At 37.9% G+C, this 16274-nt stretch overlaps 1 protein-coding gene across 1 annotated transcript in view; it reads right to left on the bottom strand.

Moving 5' to 3' along the window:
- Positions 1–3000: 3000 nt before the first annotated feature.
- The window catches only part of CFTR (CF transmembrane conductance regulator), a 103692-nt gene continuing 90418 nt past the window's right edge, over positions 3001–16274 (bottom strand). Inside the window, exons 26-28 of the mRNA XM_015813550.1 lie at positions 14606–14778; positions 10085–10190; positions 3001–4072 (exon numbers count right to left, since the gene is read on the bottom strand). Coding sequence (XP_015669036.1) covers positions 3866–4072; positions 10085–10190; positions 14606–14778 — 486 coding nt within the window. The 3' untranslated portion in view covers positions 3001–3865. The remainder of the gene's footprint in view (positions 4073–10084; positions 10191–14605; positions 14779–16274) is intronic.

The following is a 16274-nucleotide window of genomic DNA, read 5'->3' as shown; positions in this document are numbered from 1 at the left end:
TCAACAAGCGGGTCTGGCCTAGGGAGAATTTTAAATAGGGATAATTTTAATTCGAATCTTAATTAACTATACAGCGACAAATATTTGGTTTTTAATTGGTTTTATGGGGAATGGCGTTTGTGTGTTTTAATATGCTGTGAGCCGCCCTGAGTCCTATAGGGAGAAGGGCGGCATATAAGTTTAAATAATAATAATAATATATTGGATGCTAGTAGACTGACAATTTAGGAATTTGCATTTAGCTCTGTTCACTTGAACGGCTTCTTATTTAATTTTTATTATGATCATATAGCAGAGGTTATAAATAAAACTTTCAATTTATTAACGTATGTTATATAATAATGCCAGTGAAACATTTCAATCAATATTTTTTTATAAGTGCAGTGTTGGCATAGTGTTCTTTTGTACCACCTGATTATAAACACAGCAGCAGATGGTTAAGCCTGTTACAAATGCCACCTAATATTTTTAAACTGATATATGGTCAGAGATCAGTAAAAATGAATTACATTTTGTACACTCTTCATTTAAAGCTGCAGTATATATGAACTGCCAATTTATCTATGTACCACAAGCATATTCACAGCAAATAAAACATGGAGTGTGCTGTACAGTCCTATGTCTCTGTCCCATTCCCTAGGCTTGTTATCCAACCAGCTCTTTAAAACATACACTGAATGGGTGGGACTCAAATAGTTAAATAGCCGGCAGCTTATATATTTATTGGGACCAATTTCTTTTTAATAGAATGACTGATGAGATGTTTCTGGGAAGCTCACAAGCTAAGCATTGAAGCAATAATTTGTTGCTATCTTCTAGAATTTTACAGTCTATTTCTTGTGAAGTAGAGGCTTCATATAATCTTATATTGTGATTGATTACATGCCATCAAATTGGTGTCAACTTTTAGTGATCACAATGAGATCTTTCTCATTATGGTCTATCCCTAACCTGGTCTTTCAGGTTTTTGCATCATGTATCTGAAGTAGGATAATTTGAACTTGGTCATTTGTGCATCAAGTGAAAACTCTGGGTTGATTTGTTCAATGATGTCTATATTCTCAGGAGAATTCTCCAACACAAACATTCAACATTGTCAATACTCTTCCTAGTCTGCTTCCTCAAAGTGCAACTTTTACTTTAAACTTTGTCACAAGGAAAACTATGGATTGAGACAATTCTGATCTTCGCATTCATAGGCACGCTGTGGCTTCTGAGTATCTCTAGCATGTCCTTCATATATATTCTACCAAGTTCTAGTCTACAGCATATTATTTAATTGCTTGTTTCTTTACTATTGGTTGCTGATCCTAAAAGGCAGAAGCTTACTTTTTACCACTTTGATATCCTCATTGTCCATTCTAAGGCTGGTTGTTGGACCTGTTATTGTAAGTTTGGTCTTCTTTATAATTAATTTTAGTCCCATTTTTCACTGTGTTCCATTACTTTTATTATGAGACCTTGCAGATCTTCACATTTTCAGTAATCAGAGCAATGTCATTCGCATAATTTAGGTTATTGATACTTCTTCCTCCATGATCACCTTCTTCAAATCCAGTTTCACTCAATATATATTTAGCATATAGATTGATTAAATAAGGGGAAAATATGCAGCCTTGTTTCATTCCTTTGCTTATAACTTATGTACTCCAAAACGTTTCAGTAAATTTAACTAATTCAGTTCTAAAGTCATGAAGTTGGTAGTAATTGCTGGCTGTTGTGCCTACAGATCCTACAATGTAATGCCTAGCATTTTATTTTGCTTTAATAACACAGAAGGCTGAAGTGGGCTGAATGTTAGGGAGAGGATGGAGAGACTCAACTTCAGCTGGAGCTATTGTTTGTCTATAAACTTCTGGATGATCCACCAACATCAGTCCCTGTAGTTATCATGGATGGAGTACTTCTCTAAAAGTGGTGATGTATGATTTGGGGATCCTCCTGGATTTAAGGTTTTTCTGAAGGAGCAGTTGGAAGCCCTGCTCAGGAGACCCTTTGTGCAGCTCTGGCTGTGTGACAGTTATAGATGTTTCTGGAATAGGATACCCTGACAATAGTCAATCATACCCTGATGTTGACTTGATACTTAATGCACTCTATGTGCATCTACCTCAGAAACTGCAGGTTGTAGAGAATAGGATGGCCAGAATGTTACAAAACAGATCAACAGAGAAACACCAATTTTGAAGTCATTGTGGTAATTGCTGATAGGCCTTTGGACCCAAATCAAATGCTTCTGATTACTTAAAAAGATCTAGAAAATAACACTAGGATACTTCAGGAACTGCCTCGTGACATTGCTGATCTGATCTGATCCCTGGCTACCAAATCAAGACTATGGCTAAACTCACTGTAGAAACAAGAAAAAAATTGTTTCAAGATGTTGCCTTACACAACCTCATACTCTAGATCAGATCCAATGTCATCACTGCACATTAAAAAAAATTAAGACAACAAAAACAAGGAAAATAAGTAATGCAGCAGTTAGTAGCTAGGATTTTCATTACAGAATTTTCTCTAAATTGTATAAAAAATTAAAATAAAAACAATCATGATGGCTCTTTGAATTCCAATACAATTTATGTTATACATTTTATTTCCAAAATATAGAACATTCTTATTAAAGGAGTGTCATAGTAACTTTTAATAAAGTTATGAAATAAATATGCTAGATAAATTTCAGTTAACTGTAAAATAGTATGATATAAAAGATCACAAAAGTCAAGTATTTTTTTTCTTTCCACTAGAAATTACAAATTCTAAAAATTAAAAACAATGCTACATTTTAAAAACTGAAAACAATGCCCTGACTCATTTTACTGCCTATAAAAATAATAAAATGCTAATTTCTCCTGGTCCATATGCAACAGATAAGTAGATTCACAGTTAACCCTTTCTTTTACAATGGTTATGAAGCATCAGCTATTGTATCTTACATATAGGAAAAGATTAATCTGACTAACAGAATGCACAAAATACCAACAACGTTGAACTATTTCAGACCAAGACAAATGCAATTTATTAATTCCATCTTCCTACTTTTTAATTCATATTTTCCTGGCTATTATAACAGATAATATATTCGAAATTAAATATAATTTCTGTCGCATGAACAGGTATACTCTCTTTTTTTTATTATGCATTTGCACTACAAAAACTGTATACATTTCAATCACATTTTTCCCATGTCCTTTTCATATACAGGAAAAACAATTTAAAAATCTGTAATTAAATTTATGTTCTCATATGTTCTTATGAAGATTTAAATGCCCAAATGTCAAAAACTAAGAGCTAGCAATTCCTGTTTTTGTGTTAATCCAGAAAATAAATGTTCATTTTGGCTGACATATCTATAATTTGCACAGAAATAAATACAGTTCATGACCTCTTTTGCAATGATCTCAAAAGGCACATATTTCATTCTTGGTCTGTTCTCTGGTTAAAAAAAACCAGGCCTTTAGAATCAGAGCTGCTTATGGATTTACTGTAGCTTAAAATATGACAAGTCTGAACTATGCTTGTTTTGTATGATGTTCACATACTGTAAAATATGTACTGTAATATTTAAAAATTCAATTTATAACTTAAAAACTTGATTATCATCCTGATCATCCCATGTCTGTAAAAAGAAGATATTTAATGAAAAAACTCTTTGGGATCAGGTCTAGCGTACATGTCCTTGATACCTAATTTGACCCTTGCAGTGAAGCATTTTATGCAGACAGATTACACATTCATTAATTTAAATTGCTAAATCTGTTCTTGTTCCTGCATTTTTAGTGGTGTTCTTTCTGCTCCCATTGGTTCTGGTGTTTGTCTCAGAATAATTCTAGGAAACTGTATGCAACAGCATCTTGAGGCATCTTCACAGCCGGGTTTCTTGAACTTCTTCCTCTGTTTCCTCTTGCAAAGCACTGATTTTAGCCCTTGACCTTCGCTTGCTTGAGTTCCTAGGATACATTGAGGAGAGCTTGGCTCGATCGGAATAGCTGATTGCTTGCTGTAAAGAATTCTTTTCACTCAGGAGCTTCTGTATAGATTCATATTGCCTGACTTTGTTTTCTTCTATGACCTAATAAATCAGAATGAGAAAATATAAATTATTTATGAATTGCAATTTTCAGGAATCAACTGCCATCTTACCCAATGACAATAATCAGTAAATTATTTACTGTATTTGTATTCTTCCCTTTGTGCAGGAATATTATTTCATATCTCTAGAAAATTTACATTATATATTGCATAGAATCAATTAATAACACTGGGCGCTATCTAACAAAATGAAATTCAATGGTGAAAAAAGTAAGGTTCTACATTTAGGCAAGAAAAACCAAATGTACAGGTATAGTATAGGGGGTACCTTGCTCAATAGTAGTAACTGTGAGAAGGATCTCGGAGTCCTAGTGGACAATCACTTAAATATGAGCCAGCAGTGTGCTGCAGCTGCCAAAAAGGCCAACACAGTGCTGGGCTGCATTAACAGAGGGATAGAATCAAGATCACGTGAAGTATTAATACCACTTTACAATGCCTTAGTAAGGCCACACTTGGAATACTGCATCCAGTTTTGGTCACCACGATGTAAANTGGAAACTAATCAAGGAGAGAAGCAACCTAGAACTAAGGAGAAACTTCCTGACAGAACAATTAACCAGTGGAACAACCTGCCTCCAGAAGTGGTGAATGCTCCAACACTGGAAGTTTTTAAGAAGAGACTGGACAGCCATTTGTCTGAAATGGTATAGGGTTTCCTGCCTGAGCAGGGGGTTGGACTAGATGACCTCCATGGTCCCTTCCAACTTTATTTTTATTATTATTATTATTATTATTATTATTATTATTATTATTATTATTATTATTATTATTATTATTATTATTATTATTATTATTATTATTATTATTATTATTATTATTATTATTAGGCATCTTGGGCTATAATTCTGTAACAAATTACTAAGAAAAAAACAATGTTAAAGTCAATTACTTTTAAATAGATATTTCTATGACTTTGTTGACAATTATCTTCAGGTTATTTCCAAGAGCCAGACACAGCACAGCATTTCTTCCATTCAGCCTGCTGTTCTTTTTCTTTCTTTCTTTCTTTCTTTCTTTCTTTCTTTCTTTCTTTCTTTCTTTCTTTCTTTCTTTCTTTCTTTCTTTCTTTCTTTCTTTCTTTCTTTTTCTTTCTTTCCTTTCTTCTTCTTCTTCTTCTTCTTCTTCTTCTTCTTCTTCTTCTTCTTCTTCTTCTTCTTCTTCTTCTTCTTCTTCTTCTTCTTCTTCTTCTTCTTCTTCTTCTTCTTCTTCTTCTTCTTCTTCTTCTTCTTCTTCTTCTTCTTCTTCTTCTTCTTCTGCAATTTTATTTTATTTGAGCAAGGTATCTATCTTATCCAGAAGGTAAAGAATATTATTATAGTGAACCCAATCTTCAGAAGGACTTACTGATCCATCACATACTATTTCCCCTTTTCCACCATATGTTGAATCTCTCATAAATTGTGTGTTGTTTACATAACAAAACTGCATACTAATATGCAGTTTTACTGCAGCTAGTTTTTATTGCAGCTAGTGCCAACTTGCTTCAAGAGAAGGAGAATAGGAGGGGGAGGGGAAATGGAAGAAAATACAATCAGGAAGGCTTTGATAAGCAACTTTCTCACTGTTACTCATGAAGAAAATTTGTGCAAGCTTTTCTGCTGACATCACCTTCAAAGAGGACTGTACCACTTGACAGGTAGCTAGCAGAGAACTTCATTGGAGGAGATTGTTGAGGCCCTGACAAACTTGATATCACTGTTCAATAATGAAGGGCAATTCTTCTCCCTTTCTGCCAAAAATACCCTTATGTATTTGGGGTGCAACAAATGAAGAAGAAGAATGGACAAGTAGAAATAAACATTTGGAATAGGTATACATCAAAGCATTCAGCAAACAAACTTGTTTGATTTATAATGCTTTTGCTGGGAATAAAAGTATGCATGAAACAAGTTATGCTAGCAAACTTGTTTGATTTATAATGCTTTTGCTGGGAATAAAAGTATGCATGAAACAATTATGCTAGCAAGGATATGTTATGTCAGAAATATGTGCTATTTCTGACATAACATATTCTTGCTAGCATAATTGTGCAGTTGAACTATAACGTTTTTAAGGAAGTGTGTTCAGAACAGTTAGTGCTTTAATTCAAAACTTGGTCTTTCTTTTTATGTATTACTTTAAAAAAAACAAAAAAAAACCAAAAAAGTATTTTGAAGATCATCAGATTCAAGCCAGCAGCAGTAGCATTCAAAGCAAATAAAATTGTCAGCTTTATGTTTCAGATTTTTGATCCCTAGCATGCATAGAAATGGTTGTTCAAAAATAATGTTTTGAAAGAATGACTATTTAGTTTGCCTGATGAACTGTAGAGAGAACAGAAAACAAAATACTGTTTAATTTCCTGTTGTTACTCTGTCATATTATCCAGTTTGTTCTTCTGCCTTGAATTTAAGAAGTCTTCAGATTTAGTCTGGAATCTATTTATGTATAATTGGGTTCTGCCATCTTAGCCTTCACCCTTTTTTCTTTCTCTCAAAATGGAAGAAGAAGGATGGAGCGGATTTTGCCCCAAACAGAGGACTGAGAAGCTAGAGCAAAAACCTGCGCTCAAGGGAGATGATGAAAGGACCCTATTCATGCCCCAAAGGCTGGTGGGTGAGCCACGTGGGGAAAGCAACGGAAGCAGAGGCACTTGCAGCCCCAATGGCAGCTGGCATCCCTGTTCAGACACCCCTGGCAGCAGTGGAGTTGCTGCCTAGGTGCGTCTTAGTGTTAGATGACCAAACACTGCCTCCTCTAACGGTCCGGTTCGATGAGTGATCTGACAACTAAGCCTACTTCCTGACCCAGGTCTGGAACTATATGGCATGCCATAAAGACAAGCCTGCCCGGGTTACATCTAACCTGGAGGGGAATGCAGCAGGATGGTTGGTGCCTCTCCACGACAAGGGGGCTCCAGAGCTGCAAGACCTATATGATTTCATGCAGGTGTTGTGAGACAGATTTGAGGGTCCCATAGCAGTCTGGCATGCAGAGACCTGCATCCACTTCCTGCAGCAGAGTATATCCAAGATTTTTGTAGCCTGGCGGCTCACCTGAGAGATTGGCCTGAGCATATACTGGTTTACCAATTCTGGGAGAGGCTGAACAAGGAGCTGTATCACAACTGCCCCACGACCTTCGAGCATGACACCAGTTAGCCACAAATGTGGAGTTCAACCTGATGGAGTACCGGGACCATGCTGCACATGAAAACCGCCCCAGACAAATGCCCGAGAGACACCTAGCACCCCGTGGAGGAAGAGGCAGTGTACCCCCTGCAACAGGGGAGAAGCCCTGCTGGAACCCAGGAGCATGTTTTCGATGTGGGAAGGAAGGCCACCAAGTGGCCAATTGCCTCACGTTCATAGCTGGCATCTAGACTGTGACCCCCAGCCCAAACAAAGCTGGAAAAACCACCCAAGAAGCCAAAGGAGAAAACACAGGTGGCTCAAAAGGTTGTGGAGTTCTCTCCTCAATCCAGCAAAGGGGAGAGAACTTCAGCCCATGACAAAGCCTGGCTTGGTCTTCTACAACAGGGCTTTTCAACCGGTGGTACTTTAGCACCTGGCAGGTGGTACGCAACCCCTAGCCAAGTGTAGTGGGGGAGGGAACGAGCTAAAGCGGTGCGGCACAGGCCTGGAAGAGATCAGCTGGAGCCGCAGAGCTCGGCAGAAGCCCCAGGACCTGCGCATGCGGCTACGTGCTGGTTGGAGTTTCCAGTGCACCCAGAAGAGAAAAGGAGGAGGAGAAGGGCAGAGAGAGGAGAAGCTATAAAATGAGCAGGTTTTGGTAGAAGAGGGAAAAAAAACAAACGGAGAAAGAGAGAGAAGGGGCTTTTGTTAACGAAGTGGTGAAGAGATAGCGAGCGAGCAGCATTTGCGAACAAAGGGTGAGTGAAAGAGCTAGAAAGAATCTTGTGTGAGCAACGTGAGTGAATGAGAGCAAGAAAGAAGCTTTTGCGAGCAATGTATGAATGAAAGAGCAAGAGAGAAGCTTTTGCGAACAACGTGTGAGTGAATGAAGCTGAAGCAGCTCTTTACTGCAGAGCCAGTCTTGAAACACCCAAACCCAGATGAACCTTTCATGATCCAGGCTGCCAGCAATGTGGCAGTAGGGGCAGTTTTACTCCAGAGGAACAAAAAAGGAGAGTTGCAATCATGTGCCTACATGTCTTGCAAGTTATCTGATACTGAGAGATGGTAGGTCATCTGGGAGAAGGAGGATTACACAGTCCAATGGGCTCTTCTGACCTGGAGGCAGTTTTAGAGGGTAGTAAGATTCCATCTGAGGTGTGGACAGACCACAAGAACCTGGAGGTGTTAAAGCCCCCAAGGAAGCTGTCCCCTAAGCAGGTCCAATGAGCTCAGTATTTTAACTTCTTCAATTTCACCCTTCACTACTTGCTGGTGTGTGTGGGGGATTTCTTAGCAGATGCCCACTCTCACATGCCCCAGTACAGGAGTACACAAGAGGAAATAATTAATTCCATTATCTCATTCAGGCAACTCACAGCCCCAGTGCTCACAAGGCAGTAGAGAACAGTCTCTCTGCAGCCGGCTGGGGACTTGTTGACACAACTGCTAAAAGATGCCTTGGGGGTGGACAAGTGGTTCCAGAGACATAAAGAGGACCTGATGTTAAAGGAGGGCTTGGTCTGGAAGGGGAGTGAATTGTACGTCCTGGCCAGTCAGAGAACTTTGGTCCTGCAGAGGAGCCATGACACAAAACCCACAGGGCACCCCTGAGTTTGTGAAGACCCTTCACCTGTTAAAGAGACAGTTTTGGTGGCCAAAGATGAAAAAGGACATAGAAACCTATGTGGCCAGTTGCCCTGTGTGTGCCTCCATGAAATGCCTGCCTGGGAAGCCTCCAGGCTTGCTACAGTTGGTAGCCAACCCATCTAACCCATGGGAGAAGATATCCATGGAGTTAATCATGGAGTTGCCTGAGAGTGCTGGGAATACAGTATTATGGACTGTCATCAAACTATTCTTGAAGCAAGCACACTTTGTGGCATGTCCGAAGATTTCTTCCGCCTGGGTCCTAGCCAAGATGTTTGTGCAGCACAACTACAGACTATATAGGGTCCCAAAGTGCATTATCTTGGACAGGGGGATGCAATTCACTGCAAAATTTTGTCAGGAATTTTTGAAAATGATAGGCTTCTCCCAACTCATTAGTAGAGCAATACTGTGCTGTTATGTAAATTATCAACAGACTAATTGGGCCGAGCTCCTGCCTTTCGCAGAGATGACATATAACAACTTGGTGCACAGCAGCACAGGTTTTACTCCTTTCAAAGTGAAGACTGAGTTTGTGCCCATGCCAGAGCTCCCACAGGAAGTCCCATCCTCAGTATCATTAGCTGACTAGAGGGAGAGGAGCACTATGAGATCAAAAAGATTCTTGACTCCAAATATTACAAGGGAAAATTACAATTAATACTGTGGAAAGGCTAGCCATTAGCAGACGCTGAGCGGGTGGCTGCTCCAGATGATAGGCAGAAAAGTTAGTTAAGAGGTTTCACACTAAGTATCCTCAATGGCCCCAATAAGGAATGTAGTAGTAGTTGGGTTGTAACTAATAATGTGCATATATGTATATTGTTTCAGGTCTACCTTTCTTCTGGGCGGTTGGCATGTCAAGACTGACTCATACTTTCACCTACATTTTGCTTCACTCACAGCTTGACAGTAAAAGGGAGGGGGTGGAATGGAATGGAAGGGTGGGGGAATGGCATCCAAGCATCCATCGACTCTTGTGACACATTGCTTCCATCTCAAGGATACACCAAGCAGATGTCCCAGCAGAACAGAAGTGATTGGTGGACGTAATGGACTATGGGTGGCCTGTAGGGAAAGGGGGAATTAACTATGCTTGCTTTTGTGTGGGAAATCTGGAGCTGGTTTCGTTTCTTCTGTGCCAACGTAGTTTATTCAGTAAAGTTTTATACTCTTGATAAAATGATGTCCCAGGAGTTTCTTTTTCTGTATTCACACATACTCACCAAATATCGCTGGCATTCTAGCAGAGCTTCTAATCTGTGTTCTGATAAAATCACTGTACAGTTTGCAAATGCGTGCTTGAGCGTCTTTTTGATGACTTGGAAGGTCCTGAAAGAAAAACATTTTTTAATATGTGAACAAATACAATATAGAAATGTGGTTAGATCCCAAGATTTTTAAAAGACATTTTTACAATGTTTGTTCACTTTTATTATATTGCTTTAGGGTGGCTAAAGTTCAGATGCAATATCATAATGACACATACAGTTAAAGTTAGGCCTAACTAGTTATTGAGGTAACTTTCATGAAAAACAAACTGAAATTAAGTGTGTGCTTATTTTATGCTTCTGTATATATTTTATTTCTTGACTTAGCCAGAGAAAGTTAGAAAACGTTAGTGTTTGCTACAACAAAGAAAAAAATGGACAATTGATTAAATTTGTTTAATAGTTATTTTTTCTCCTAAAGCACTCTTAAGGACTATAACTATAGGCACAAGATTACAAGGATCAAACAATTTTCAGCTTCATTACCAAGCTGATATTTCCCATAGTGGAGAAGCTGCAATAGTTAAATTAGCTTAAATTATTGTACATCTGTAGTGTTTTTATAATAAGAGAATATTGCATGTTGTCCTTTATATTGCATATATTGCATAACATTGCAGACTAATGCCGATCACATTGCCAACCTGCATTGGACCAGCAGGGCAGATTATGGTCTATTCCTTTCACATGCCAATACAACCTCAAAAATGGCCCTCATTCTCCAGAGGCCGTAGGGCAGGGGTAGGCAACCTCGGTTCTTTTATGACTCATGGACTTCAACTCCCAGAATTCCTGAGTCAGCTATCTGTTTTTTTATTATCTTTTCCAGGATCTTCCCAGGTATTGATCTTAGACTGATTGGTCTGTAGTTTCCTGGTTCTGTTTTTTCCCCCTTTCTTGAAGATGGGAACCACATTAGCCCTTTTCTAATCCTCAGGTACTTCCCCGGTGATCCAGGATTTTTGAAAGATATGGTGCAATGGTTCTGAGATAACATCTGTCAGCTTCTTCAGAACTCTGGGATGTAATCTGTCGGGTCCTGGTGATTTATATTCATCAAGGTCGGATAGGTGTTCTCTTACCATTTTCTTGCTTATTTTAATTTTTGTTTCTAGTTTGTCTTTTGCATTTTTTTTTGGTATGTTGTGCTATAATTTCGTTTTGTGTGAAGACTGATGCAAAGAATGAATTAAGCAGCTCTTTCTCCCAATTGCTTGTTAGTTCCTTGCCATCTTCTCTCTTTAGTGGACCTACAGTTTCCTTTTTTTCTTGTTATTAATATGTTGAAAAAAACTTTTTTTAATTATCCTTGATTTCTGTTGCAAGTCTTTGTTCATTCTGAGCCTTTGCTTTCCTGACTTCGTCTTTGCATGTTCTGGCTGTCTGCTGATAATCAGCCTTAGTAATGTGTCCCTCTTTCCATTTTTTGTACTTGTCCTTTTGTCTTTCAGTTTGTCAGAGAGATCTTTGTGCAGCCATGCTGGTTTCTTCTTGACTTTCTTGTTTTTCTTTTTCAGTGATATTGTGCTGGACTGGGCTTTTATGATAGCATTTTTCAGAGTTTCCCATGCTTCTTGAGTTTTTTCCCCTTTAGGATTTTCATCCATGTAATCTTTCCCAGGTTCTCTCTGAGTTTGTTAAAATCAGCTCTTTTGAAGTTTAAGACATTGGTTGAATTATTTTCTATTGCTTGTGTTTGCATTATATTGAATTCCAGTTAGAAATAATTGGAAAATTCTATTCAGAGATATACAAAGATCAAGAGTAACAAAAGTACTCAAAAGTACCAATACCCACCCATGAAAGAGGAAATGCCAGATATCCTATGGAGGAAGTATCAAGTGCCATAAAATCAATGAAAAATGGCAAAGCTTTAGGAAATGAGTGTGTTACAATTGAAATGCTGATACACAGGATACTAGTAAAACTATACTCAAGATGCCTCAGAAAAGAAAAAATACCTGATGCATGGAAAAATGATCCTTATGCACAAGAAAGGGACCCAAGATGATTTTAAAAACTATTGCCCAATAAGCCTTTTTTCAGACATCTACAATGTTTTCACCAAGATAATAGGAAAAAAAAATATTGAGAACATTAAATGATGCACAGCCAAAGGAGAAGGTAAGGTTCAGAAGTGGCTACAGCACAATGGATCACATCCAGGTTGTTCAGCAAGTCATTGAAAGGCACAATGACTACACCATGCCTCTGTGCATGACTTTCATTGACTACAAAAAGGCCTTTGACTCAGTATTCCATTAAGCAGTAATTAATGTATTGCTTAACCAAGGCGTAGGCACTGCTTACATAAACTTACTACAATCAATATATGAAAAACAAAGGGAACAATTTGCCTTAATGATCTTAAAGTGGAAATCAACATAGAAGAGGTATACAAAAAGGCGATACAATATCACCTATCCTTTTCTCAGCCTGCAAACTAGACTGGGCAAAAGTTGGAATAAAAATCAATGATGCCTATTTAAATTACTTAAGATCTGCAGATGATGTTCTCTTCTCTTCTCACAAGACCCAGAAGAGCTACAAAGACACATACAAGAGCTGCACAAAGCAATAGAACCATTTCGCTTAAAAATAAACCTGAAAAAGAGCAAAGTTTTGTTTAATAAATTCACTAAAGAAAGAAAAAAATGTTATATCTGGAGAAGAACTAGACGCAGTAGACCACTACATATACCTTAGCTAATAGATCTCAATGGAAGGTGATACAATAAAGAAAATTGAATGGCATGTTAAATTTGGTTGGCAGGCATTCGACAAGCCTAAGCATAATTTTCAAGAACAATCTCCCCCTATGCCTGAAGAGAAAAGTTTTCAATCAGTGTGTGCTACCTGCTCTAACATATGCCAGTGAAACATGGACACTAAACTCACAATCGATACAAAAGCTACGAGAGGCGCAAACAGACATGGAAAAATACATGCTTGGCATTACAAGACAAGATAGAAAACCTGCACATGGATTAGATAACAAACGAAAAGTATACGATATCATCAAGAGAGTAAAAGAATTGAAATGGAAATGGGCTGGTCATATAGCAAAACGAATGGATGGCAGGTGGACCAAGGCAGTCATAGAATGGATCTCACTCGATAAAAAGCATCCACAAAAGAGACCTAAATAAGATGGAGCTACGACATCAGCAAGTATTGTGAGCCCAATTGGCAAAAGAAAGCTCAGGACCATATTGGTTGGAAACATGTGAAAGAGGCCTTCATCCTGCAGTGGATAGATAATGACTAAAATAATTGCATACTCCTGGCCTTTATTGTTGGAAATTATTACATTATTTTAAACCTTGAAGAGTACCAAATATCACTTCTGGGCCTAACTAAATAGAAGTTTACCTCTAAAAAGATACTTGTTCAACTTCTGCCAATCATCTAAATGTTAAGGACGCAATAATCCTGTAGCTACCAGCACCAACTTGATGGTACATATAAATCAAAACTTTTCCAGGCTCATAGCTCAACTAGCTCAACTAGCAAGAAGTGAAAAATTAATACACTACAAAATATAGTACTTCTTTTTAAGGTAGAGTGAATTTACAAGGACTTTGGGTATATGATAAAAACTGTTTGCTGCCTGGGCCTTAGAGGTTGTTTAGGCTGTAAAGTCTACTTAGGTCCTGGTTTTTTTTGAAGACTTCATATTGATCTCAGGGGAGAATACTGATCTTCCATGCCATATGTCTGCTAACCATCTGTTACAATGTCTTTAAGCAAACAACTTCAGTCTTTGTTGTTGTTGTTGTTGGTTGTAAAGTCATGTCCAACCCATCGCGACCCCATGAACAACGTTCCTCCAGGCCTTCCTGTCCTCTACCATCTTCTGGAGTCCATTTAAGCTCACGCCTACTGCTTCAGTGACTCCATAACTCCAGTCTAGTGCCACCCAATCTTTCATTCCAAATCACGATAATGCAGTATTAAGACCAAGTACTGAATCTCTGTAGATTGTTTTCAGACAATAGTAAAATTTGTTCCATTGGTCTACTTTATTTAAGATGCAGTTTTGGATAATGCAAAAGTGTGATTAACATTGCAGAGGATTGCCATATATTTTATATTTATTCTCTAGATCAGACATGTCAAACTTGCAATGTCACGTGACATCGTGCAACGTATTGGGACAGTTTTGCCATTGCCGGCAATGGGGTGGGTGCGGCTTCCGCGTGACGTGCCTGGCCTGTGGGCCGGCAGTTTGACACCCCTGCTCTAGATCATTTAAGCATTATGTATACAATGAAATGAGTGCTAGAAGAAGGAATTGCAAAATGGTATCCAAATTGTTGAAAGGCATTTTTACACTGGATTATAAATAGGGCAAAGCATACACTTTTTGATAAATTCAAGTATGTACTTTTGTAGTGTAAAATTCTGAATACAGGCAAACCAGAATCACTTCATTATAGCCAATATATACCAATACAGTATTTTTGTGGTACTTACATTTGATCAAGATGAGCACTTGGTTCATCAAGAAGAAGAATTTTAGCTTTACTGAGAATTGATCTGGCAAGACACATCAACTGCTTATGTCCATGGCTGAGGACATAGCCACCATCAATAAGAACAAAATCAAGCCGGCCTGGGAATTGCTCTATTACAGATTTCAGTCCAACCTGAAAGCATAACAATTGGACAAAGAGAGGGGAGAAAAGGAAACATTTTGTATCACACAAATGGGTTTGTTTTATTTCAGCAATATTGACACAAAACCTTTGGAGCACATGGAACTCATTTAGCATGTTTGGGAATTAACATAAAGCTATAATTTATTTTAATTATGACTTCTTTGTACTTTTGGTGCCAATTGTATTTACTTATTGAGTAATTTGTGCTCTGCACTATGGAGTTTATAATATATCTGGACTTAATATCTTGAGTTACACAAATTCTATTTAATATACTGCTTCATTCTATACCTCCCTAACTATAAAAAATAACAGTGGCTTGAAACAGAAGTACTCTTATAGCTCGCAAATGTTTGTTGCTGGCACTTTTAACAATTTTCCCCTCTTTGCATCTCTTTTCATGGATTTATTTCCCTGTTCAGTTCCTGGAGTCACCTCCCTTGAAGTTTTGCCATAATTTTTTAAAGAGACATAAGGGATTTGTACCTGTATCTAATAAGGAGTGCATATTAAATACAAATCTTTAGTCTAAACAACATCTGAGAATAATTCAATAGATGCAATTCCATAGTTAGGCTTAAAACCGCAATTACACAACCTCAGCATTACCATTTTATCATTTCCTGCTAAAATCTGTTTTGCAATACTCCACCCATGTACTTTTATAAATATTAAGGAACCAAGTATTGCTCTCAACAGTTCTTCTGTTTCCATACTAATAAAATTTTAGTACTGAAAAAAGTGAGTCAACTGAAAGAATGACAATAGAGAAAAGGATATTTATACAGGGGAGTTTGGCAGAAAGGTTTACCAGGTTAACAAGCCTTTATGGGGAATGCTAACAATGATAGAAGCCACGCTTCAAGACATTCTTTCTTAATGCTGAGAGCAGCCAAATATTTAAAAGGACAGGTATGCCTGTTTTTCTCTGTCCCATTTTGGTTTCTACCAAGTCCAACCAAATGGTGGCCATGGCCACCCAATGCATGTTCAAAAAGAATAAGTCATTGATTGCACAGTTTCAGCCACCCCTTGACTTTTTTGATTCCCTTGCAGATGTCCCTGCTGCTATCTCATGGTAAGGAAAATATTGATGTTGGAGCTCCTTTGGCTGTCTTAGACTGTAAAAAAAATTTCAGTCTACCAAATGATTGTACACAGAAAAGGCCTTATGAAGAACAGGATGACAGCCAGCAACAGAAACTGGGGGCTTTGGAAAGACTCATATTGCTTGCTTAAGAATCACATGCAGTTCTTCCCCCAACCCCATCTTAGGGAAAAGAGGAGTGTAAATCCCACAAACCAAATAAAAAAAACTCTGTCCTAACTGGAGCTTTAAAAACTTAATGTTCAGAAGTTATCTATTTTCATGTTTCAGAGATCTGTTTGGTTTGATTTCCATAGAAATTCTGGTAATCCTGAGTTTCTACTTCAACTGTAATTTGAGGTTTGCTTCAATTTTGATAAAATGCTGGGAAATAACT

This window comes from Protobothrops mucrosquamatus, unplaced genomic scaffold (genome assembly GCF_001527695.2).
Source record: "Protobothrops mucrosquamatus isolate PMUCROS unplaced genomic scaffold, P.Mucros_1.0 scaffold167, whole genome shotgun sequence".
NCBI lineage: Eukaryota > Metazoa > Chordata > Lepidosauria > Squamata > Viperidae > Protobothrops > Protobothrops mucrosquamatus.
The sequence above is the reverse complement of the archived record's forward strand: the minus strand, read 5'-3'. Positions and strand labels throughout refer to the sequence as shown.